The sequence below is a fragment of the Selaginella moellendorffii genome, unplaced genomic scaffold (assembly GCF_000143415.4).
Source record: "Selaginella moellendorffii unplaced genomic scaffold, v1.0 SELMOscaffold_9, whole genome shotgun sequence".
NCBI lineage: Eukaryota > Viridiplantae > Streptophyta > Lycopodiopsida > Selaginellales > Selaginellaceae > Selaginella > Selaginella moellendorffii.
This window is the reverse complement of record NW_003314270.1, coordinates 135,650-145,204: the sequence shown is the minus strand read 5'-3', so window position 1 is coordinate 145,204 and position 9,555 is coordinate 135,650. Positions and strand designations below refer to the sequence as shown.

The 9,555-nt window shown below is 41.3% G+C and overlaps 2 protein-coding genes across 2 annotated transcripts; both read right to left on the bottom strand.

Moving 5' to 3' along the window:
* Positions 1-3,989: 3,989 nt before the first annotated feature.
* Positions 3,990-4,488, bottom strand: LOC112345580 (16.9 kDa class I heat shock protein 3-like). The gene has a single exon (XM_024672671.1). It carries the CDS (start codon positions 4,412-4,414, stop codon positions 4,004-4,006), a length of 411 nt encoding a protein of 136 aa, XP_024528439.1. The 5' UTR covers positions 4,415-4,488; the 3' UTR covers positions 3,990-4,003.
* A 1,356-nt stretch (positions 4,489-5,844) lies between these two features.
* On the bottom strand, positions 5,845-6,966 carry LOC112345589. Its single transcript, XM_024672711.1, has 2 exons — positions 5,977-6,966; positions 5,845-5,926 (listed from the first exon to the last, which is right to left on the bottom strand). Exons 1-2 carry the CDS (start codon positions 6,964-6,966, stop codon positions 5,897-5,899), a joined length of 1,020 nt encoding a protein of 339 aa, XP_024528479.1. The 3' UTR covers positions 5,845-5,896.
* Positions 6,967-9,555: the final 2,589 nt, after the last annotated feature.

The window sequence follows — 9,555 nt, the reverse complement described above, 5'->3', positions numbered from 1 at the left end:
GAAGCTGCATAAGTCTTTCTATTGGCTGGAGATGCGACGTGATATTATCTGGTATGTGCATAGCTACATTTGGCACCAAGCTCTCGTAATACTCCCCCTCGTGCCACGGAAGGACGGTTGGAGTCAATTGCAGTTTCCCATCCGTTTGAGTTGGTGACATTTGATTTTATGGGAACTTTTCCACGGTTGACTACTAGTAATGAGTATGTTATTATTGTTTTTGACTTCTTGACTTGTTGGATGGAAGTTAGTGCTCTTGCTAGCACCTCTGCAACTACTGTTGGATACTTCCTCCTCAATCGAGTGGTGTTCCAGCATTCTTGTCTGAAGCGGATTCTTTCAGATAATGGTCCCGCATTTATGGCTAAGGCATTTCATGTTTTGACATCTCGGTTGGGGATACGCCACACTTTCATGAGTGCTTATCATCCACAGTCAAACGGTTTGGTGGAATGGCTCGTTCAGACATTCAAAGGAATGATCACGAAGTACGAGAACTTTCAATATTCAGATTGGGATAGTTATTTGTTGTCTTTTCAGTATGCATATGTCACAGGGGTGTAGAGTTCTAACCATATAAACTCCTATATGGTCATGATCCAATATTACCAACGGAGCTGGGTTTACCTTCACGATTGTCACGAGCTGCCGATGCTAGGTCGTGGGATCAGTATTTGACGAGCATTCTTCCACTTGTCCAAACAGAGTCTACCAAACAGTTAGGTCGCATATAAGTGGGATAATAACGGCACTACAACTCCCATCATCGTCCACCTATGGAATACAAAGTGGATGACTTAGTGTTAGTCTGTTTTCCCCATCTTATGGTACATGGTTTATTTAAGGGGCTCCTTGCTTAGTGGAAAGGACCATATCAGGTGTTGCAACAAGTTGGACCGCAAGTTTATGAGGTTCGGCATGATGTATAATAGGCCGATCCTCCAAAGATTGTGTATATGTAGTGGTTGAAACGCTTCATACCAAGGGATCAAAAGCAGTTAATACCATCTACAGATTCACCGATACCTCCTCCTAACGTTCCTCTCGATCCTGGCCCATCTACAAAAGAACCCTGATGGTCTTCCATTATTCCGAGAGGAGGGGATGATGTGAGGTCCAAGTGTACGGCTACAATGCTGTATACTAATATTAGCGTAATGGGATTTTGGTAACTGTCAAATTGGTTTCAATTTAGACTACTCACTCTTGTATATAAACTAGGGTTTTTGTGCTAATTGATATGCACATTTTCTGTATTCCCTTTCCATATTCCATACACTCACATATCTATACATATATATATGTATATGTATATGTATGTATATATATGTATATATATGTATGTATATATATGTATATGTATGTATATGTATATATATGTATATATATGTTTATATATGTATATATATGTATATATATGTTTATATATGTATATATGTATGTATATATATGTATATGTATATGTGTATATATATATATGTATGTATATATGTTTATATATGTATGTATATGTATATATGTATGTATATGTGTATGTATATGTATATGTATATGTATATGTATATATGTATATATGTATGTATATGTATGTGTATGTGTATGTGTATGTATATGTATGTGTATATGTATATATGTGTATGTATGTATATGTATGTATGTGTATGTATGTGTATGTATGTGTGTATGTGTATGTATCTATATGTATGTGTATGTATGTATGTGTATGTGTGTATGTATATGTATGTATCTATATGTATGTGTATGTATATATATGTATATATGTATATATATGTATGTATATATATATATATATATATATATATATATATATATATATATATATATATATATATATATATATATATATATATATATATATATATGTGTATATGTATATATATATATATGTATATATGTGTATATATGTATATATATATATATGTATATATGTGTATATATGTCTCCATGTATATATATGTATATATGTATATATATGTATATATGTATATATATGTATATATGTATATATATGTATATATGTATATATATGTATATATGTATATATATGTATATCCCCAAAAATATACGCATATGTATGTATATATATGTATATATGTGTATATATGTATATCTCTCTATATATGTATATATGTATATATATGTATATATGTATATATATGTATATATGTATATATATGTATATATGTATATATATGTATATATGTATATATATGTATATATGTATGTATATATATGTATATATGTATGTATATATATGTATATATGTATATATATGTATATATGTATATATAAGTATATGTATATGTATATATATGTATATGTATATGTATATATAGATATATGTATGTGTATATATATATGTATGTATGTATGTATGTATACTTATAAGTATTATTATGAAAATGAAATATAATATATTTTTCAATATAGACAATGTTATGTGATAATTTGCTATAGAGTTATGACTGAATTTCTGTATTAAATTGCTCTAATGCTTCATATAAATTTTGCAATATATCTAAATCTAACTAGAACTTAAAAAGAGGATATGAGGAAACCATTGATATGGAGAGTGTTTAAATTGTCAAGAGCTTGCCATCAAGAGGAAGGGAAATGATGAATATTACTAATAAAATATTGAATAATAGAGAAGAAAAATGATTTTTTATGTTAAAAAGGGGTAAAGTTTTCCTTTTCTATTTTGAATATATTCAAAACCTTATCTTTATAGGGTCTTTAGAAATTAATTTGGTCCAATCCATAGTTAATCCAGAAATATAATCTAGGTATGGGTATCTAATCCTATATGCCCATCTATATGCATAATAAGATTTTAAATTTAAATCGGATGAGCAGAGGTTTACGATTTAATTCTTCCTGTTGCTAGTAGTAGTGCTCAATAAATATAGAAAGATAATAAATATGTGATAAATTGTATGAAAGTTTGGCAAACTCATCAATTGTAAGTATGATGAAAAGGTTTCTTAGCTCTAAATTAATGTTATTGTTGCATCTCTATTGCATATTTTCCTCTTTAACCATTTTTATAAGTATTGTGATTAACATAACAATGGTGCATGCTCTCAAAATTTCTAGGGCTACTTGTCATACACTTCTAATAAAGTCATCTACTATAGTAGTTGTAAAATATAAAGAAAAACCAATTTTCATTTTTTTTTTCAAACCTTTACTATTGGTTGTTTGCTCAGTTTCTTGTTATAAAGAAAACTAAAAATAAAAAACAATTATCAAAATACAAAGAACTCATTTTCTTCCTTCTCAATTAGTCTTGATTGGATAAATGTCTGATAACGATCATGCTAAGATCATTTGCATACCGACTTCTTTACAGCTCTAAACACACACAATAGAAGATCAATAAACTTTAACATTTTTTTGAGGGAAGGTTGGAAGTTTTCTATAGGTAAATATTTCCCATCAGAAAAGACTAGGCAAAATTTTGCTATTGGGACAGGAGAACCACAAATCTCTAGAAAAATATAAACAAAATACTAAGTAAGCCACTTGAACTTAAGTAAGCAAAAACATTTGTGCCGATCCATCTAAAAATAAACTTTCTTTAACACATGAAAAATAATAAAAAATTAATTATATACCAAAACCAAGCTGAGATAATGGCTATCAGGTAAGTGTAAAGGTAAACCGTTCTATGAAACCCAGGTTCGGTGCCGAAGGGTCCAATCAACAAGGACTTCAATGCAAAAAGCTTACTCTTTAAGTAACCCTTGTTCTGGTTCACTAGCTCACTAAAACAACTTAGACCAGTTGGTTAGGACATTGGTTTCCCAGCGCATGCGTTTTAGGTTCGATTCTTGCCAATATTACTTGTAAAGCAAAGGATATTCATCAAACCAAAATGTTTATAATTCTTAAACTCAAATTAGGATTAAAAGAGAACATCATTTAATATTATTAATCGAGAAAAAGAGCTTTCACTTTATTCCCATCATTTTACCGCTCTCTATTCTATTTGGATTGTTCTTGGCTGTGGCTTGGGGATCTTTGGAATTGTGACAGTGAGGACACCGTGTTCTACTGTAGCTTTGATCGCCTCCACATTCGCACTCTCAGGCAGCCGGAATTTCCGCAAGAAGCTGCCATGGCTGCGCTCCACGCGGTGCCACTTATCGCTCTCGTCAGACTCGTGCTTCTTCCTCTCACCACTGATCTGGAGGGTGCGGCCGTCCTCCATGCTGATCTTCACTTCCTCTCTACTCACACCCGGGAGATCGGCCTTGAAGATGTGTGCCTCGGGTGTCTCGAGCCAATCCACGCGAGTGTTGGCGACGGCGCTGCTGTTGTCACAAGAAAAGATGGACGAGATGTCCTCAAAGGGATCCAAGATGTTTGAATCGTAGAAATACAAAGCCATGTGGGCAAGAGATTTGCTGGGTGAATGCTAGAAACAAATAGACTTGATCAATGCTGGATGTGAGCGATTGCTCCTCTTTTATACACTGGGATGACACCTCTAGGACACTCTGGAGTGTTCCCACATATTCTAGAGGACTCTAGCATATTCATACCCTCACAGTCTAGTTAGCTCCATACTTGACCAAATAAAACTTGGACATATATAAGTGCATTCACATGGAAGGTGTATAATATACTTGGGGAAAAGTCCCCATGCAAAATCCCAATTTGAGAAATTCTCGATAAAGGATCAAGAGTTAATATAATTGAGCTTGCAACCTGCAAAGCCCTGGGGCTTGGACCAACCCAGCTAGCTCCCCTCAAGAATTGCTCATCCCTTAGGAATTGAAAAACATATTGTGATTAGTAGAAATCAACTTTGTGGTGCTAAAAATGTTAAAACAAGAATCTTCTTATGAGTACTTCAGGGATCTAACAAATTCCAAAAGCCAAAAGTTTATTAATGGTTCAAGTACATAGTGAGATCATAACTATCAAATAAGTGTAGGTTTGATGCTAACAAGGACTTTTATGCAAAAAATTTTGCTCAATAAGTTATTATTCAAATAGCTTAGAGGCGTTTCCCAAAGTACATGTTTCGAGTTCGATTCTACTATGGACAAAAGTTAAAAAATTTTAAAACAAACTTGACCTTGGAGCACCAACAGTTCCAACGTTTGACATTTTTGTGTCGCTGGATGAAAGGTCTTTGGTATAGACAGTCCGGTCCTGGATCTGCCAATCTACGATCCTTGCCTGGGTACATTTACAGACGAGCAGAGCGACGGGAATGAGCCACCAGTTGTTCTCCTTCCTGCTTCATTCATAGAAACAGCGAGTGAGTGCGAGAAAATCTCGAACAAAACTCTCTGAGAGGTCTACTCTATTAATTTTTATTAATAATCCATAGTGTTCTTCGTTAGAGTGGTTTAATCCACCACCGAGTGAACTCCACACACCCAGAGCGCCACTATCGTCCTTGGATCCCACCACGTGTCGGTTGTCAAGTATTTTGGGAAGAGGAGCGCCGCCCCGATCCATCTAGATCCCGTCCTCATACCTCTAAAATTGGGGAAGCGCTTCTGCCAAGGACGCTGGCCTTGAGCAGCGAGAATGCAGGTGGATTCGCGATCTAACAAATTGCCATGGATGCCATATGGTTCACGTAGATGGTATGATATTTTATTATTGGAACATAGGTAAGTGTAAAAGTAAACCGGACCCAGGTTCGATGCCGAAGGGTCCAATCAACAAGGACTTTTATGCAAAAGTCTTGCTCTTTAAGCAGCCTTTTGTTTTAAACAAGGCCAAACAGGGAAATTCCAACTAGTTTATTTTGCTAAACAAAATATGCATTCGAGTGTTTTTCGACTTTGGTCTGTTTTGGTGCTAAAAATCTATAAGGCCTAGAAAGAGACAAGAGTGAAAAGAGAGCACGTACCTAAATATACAGAAAGGGATCCAAGCTTAGCTGCATGTCCTGCCGTTAAAAAGAATGCTGGCAAAACTAAGAAAACATACCGGCGGTGGTAACTCTGGAGGAGAAGTGACACCAGCAGGTCTGTGTTGCTCCACGTACTCGCCATAGTGAAGCACAGACACTTTGCTCGTTCTCGGTAGCCTTGCCGCATGGGGGTTCTTCTCCTCGATCAGCTTGGACAACATAGCCTGTGCATTTAGGAGGCGTGCATACTCACTTGTTGGATCATTGGTGTATGGGCTCCAAACCGCTGGATGTGGCCCAGGGGTGTCTTTGTGCCAGCCATAACCACAAACATCACAGTACGTCACCCATTCTCGTAACGCTAGCCCTAGTTCCGCCCCGTTGTCTGGAGCCAACGCCTCCATGATCACACCCCGGGCCTCCTCGCCAAACCCCTGGGCATACCTGGTGACGACCGCTCGGTGGAATGGAACCACGACGTTTGCTAGGATTTCCACTTCCGCTTCAGCCAGGCCCAAACGGTTCTCCAGCGAAAGACACAAGCATGCCGCGAACATCTGGAAGTTGGCCCAGGCAGTGGGGTCCCGGTTTTCCAACCTGACGATCCGAGGCCGACGACCCTTACGGTATTGTCGCAGGGCCTTCGCAAGCACGGATCTGGTGCGAGCATCGAGCTCGCTCTCACACGAGTCGCGGTAGATTGTGGTCAGGCTATCAGCGACCATCCTGATGCAGTCATAGACAAGGAAGAAAAGAGGGCCCCCGGTCAAGCGGCTGTAGTTGACCTTCATCTTCAGTTCGGACTGCAGCGCCTCGCGTGCATCAACCCAAGCACCCAGGTTGTGGATCACGTCTGCGAGATCTCCCAGAGGCCGCTCCAAACCACCCAGGTCCATAGAAGGCAGCTTCTGTCGCATGGTCTCGAAATCTTCCTTGGTGCTGCAGCACATCACACCAGGTACCCGCTGACGAGTACAAGGCAAAGACCCCACAAACACCACCTTTTTCTTCTTCGCATCCAAGAAGCGATCCTTGCCCGTGAAGAAGCTCCGCCCAACAGACAGCATCCTTGAACAACCCACTTGACCTAACCCAAAACTAATAATCCTATCAACGTTTAAATATTAATAATAGACCCTTTTAAATTTAAATTCTGAGATGGAGGGAGCCCGAAAGCTCGTCAAGGCTTCTCGTAGCTCGGCGGATTCTTCCTGGTAGGCCGATTGTTCTCCATTTTTTTCCTTTCAGAAACGCTTCGCTCCATGATTCTTCCCATAGCCCTCTCGACCTGGTTGTTGAGCTGGTTACAATGCTGGAAAAATTTAAAGCTCGACAACGAATCGAATTCCTGGAAGGAGGAAACAAACAATCTCACAAGAACATTCACACAAACTAAAGCCAGGATCTCCGTCCATCTACGTCGCCCTTGTTGCCGAGAACAATGAAAGGGAAATTCTCTGGATCGGAGGGACTTGCCTGGAGAAGTTTCTTGCTGGTTTAGAAACTGATAAAGAGCTTTCAGTGGATGAGAACCGAACGAGCGTTTTATTGGAACAGAGATGAATATACAATTGGCGATTGAAAAGCCTGGAAAAAAAAATCTCAGTCCCGCCGCCAGGACCTGCAAACCATTAGAAAAGGGAAAAACGAAAAGCTGGCGAAAACATACCAGGCATAGCCGGCTTTACCACTCGTAGCTTTCCTTTACTCCTTCGATTCTCCAGCACCTCCAGCACCTGCACTTCACCATTATAAAGATTTCTGGTAAGAAACCAAAACATACTCGCCGGCCTGTGATGCTCCAAGTAGTTTCGATAGTGCACGACCGCACATTTCCCCACCACGTCAAGGTTATTGCCCCTGCTCAGGATCTCCAACGCCTCCTTCATGTAGACCAGGCGTGCATACTCGGTTTGAGTATCCTCCTGAGGGCCCTCGATGAAAGTTGCGGGGTGAGCAGCTTTGTTGCGTTTGTCACGTTGACTGTAGAAGGTCGCCCACTCCTTCAGAACGAGCTCGAGTTCTGGCTTGCTTTCTGGTGCCAATGCCTTGAAGAGATCTTCAGCCTCCTCGTCAAGCTCTCCTTTGGATTCCACAACGTACCTGAAGTTTGCAAGAAGTAGAAGTTTGCACGTTAGCAAGGCTGTCCATATCCAGTTCGCAACGTACCTTTCGACAACGCCTCGGTAGAAGTTAGCCAGACTTTTCACGGGTTCTTCAGAGAGGCCATTCTCCACGGGTTCCTGCATAGCCTGGTACAAGCCAGCCGAGAACATTACGAAAGTCGCGGAGCACGTCAAATCCGCTTTCTTCGCGTGGAGAGTGCGTCCCTTGCAGGCCTTGCGGAGTGGCTTGTCGAATGAAGCTCTGATCGCAGAGCTTAGCTCCTTTTCGCAGGTCTTGCGGTAGATCCTCGTAAGCCTGTCCGAGAAGATCCGCATGCAGTCAAAGACGAGGAGCTTTGGCGATGTGTCGATCAGTCCCAGTCCGATATCCACCTGCATTGCATTCACAGCGACCCGGGAGGCCTCGTCGGTGACTAGCCGCAGAATTTCGTCCACTTCTTTCTTGATTCTCGACAGCTTCTTCTCCATTCCTTCGAAATCCGCTGCCTTCACGAGACGGAGGAGCGTGTCCACATGCCTGTTGCCAAAGCTGATCAAGACAGGCTTGTCTCCATCCTCGAGGAGGCCCAGGAGCACCGGATTACCTTGCTTTCTCGCATCCTTGAGGAGATTTTCGTCCGGAACGCTCGCGGGAGGCGTGGGGAAACGCAAGCCAAAGCACAGCATGATCGCAAGCGAGGAGAACGAGAAAGATCGAGATCTGGCCGCGCGCGCGCGCGCTCGCGGAGAAATATCGACGATTGCCCCAAACCCTGGAGTAGAACCCTAAATTGGGCATTCCAGCGGGAAATTTGAAAACGCCACATTTTTTTTTGCTTCATTCTCTTGGGCTCTCAAGAGCAAGCTGGAAAAGCTCCAAGCGAACACCGCTCTCGCAGAAATGGCAATCCTCGGAGAAAGACAGCAGGAACAGCAGCATCAGCGATGGCCCATGACCTCCAAGTAGCGCTTGCAGTCCCCGAGTGGCTGCAAGCGCTGAGAAGCCACAGGAAAGTCGTGAGCTACCGATCGATCCTTCCTCATCCTCTCGAAAGTTTCCAGCACCGACTCGGCGAGAAGTTGTTCCAGGCTTGCGGATCGATGCAAACACCGCCCATGCTTCCACACTTCGATGAGTGCGTTGGCCAGAAGAACACAGTCGCTGAGCCCGGCCTCGCGGATGCTGGCATGAATCTTTCTCCCAACCTCGAGCAATGCAAGCATCGCGCAGGCCTTGAGTGCCGGCACGAGAAGATGCGGCACCAAACGCTCGAACTTTCGTGCCACATCTTCTCGCTGCTGCTGCTGCAAACGTTGGAAGAGCTCTAAAGCCGTGTGGCTCTCCCCGGCCTCGACGTAGCCACCGATGATCGCGTTCCATCCCACTATAGTTCGCTGCTGTATCCTTTTCAAGACCCGTCTCGCCATGTCCATGCGCTTGCACTTGGAGTACATGTCCACCAGAGTGTTGGCTACGAAGATATCTATCTCGAATCCCAGCTTTGCTGCTCGCGACTGAAGTTCCATCCCTGTTTCCAGCCACCTTTGCCG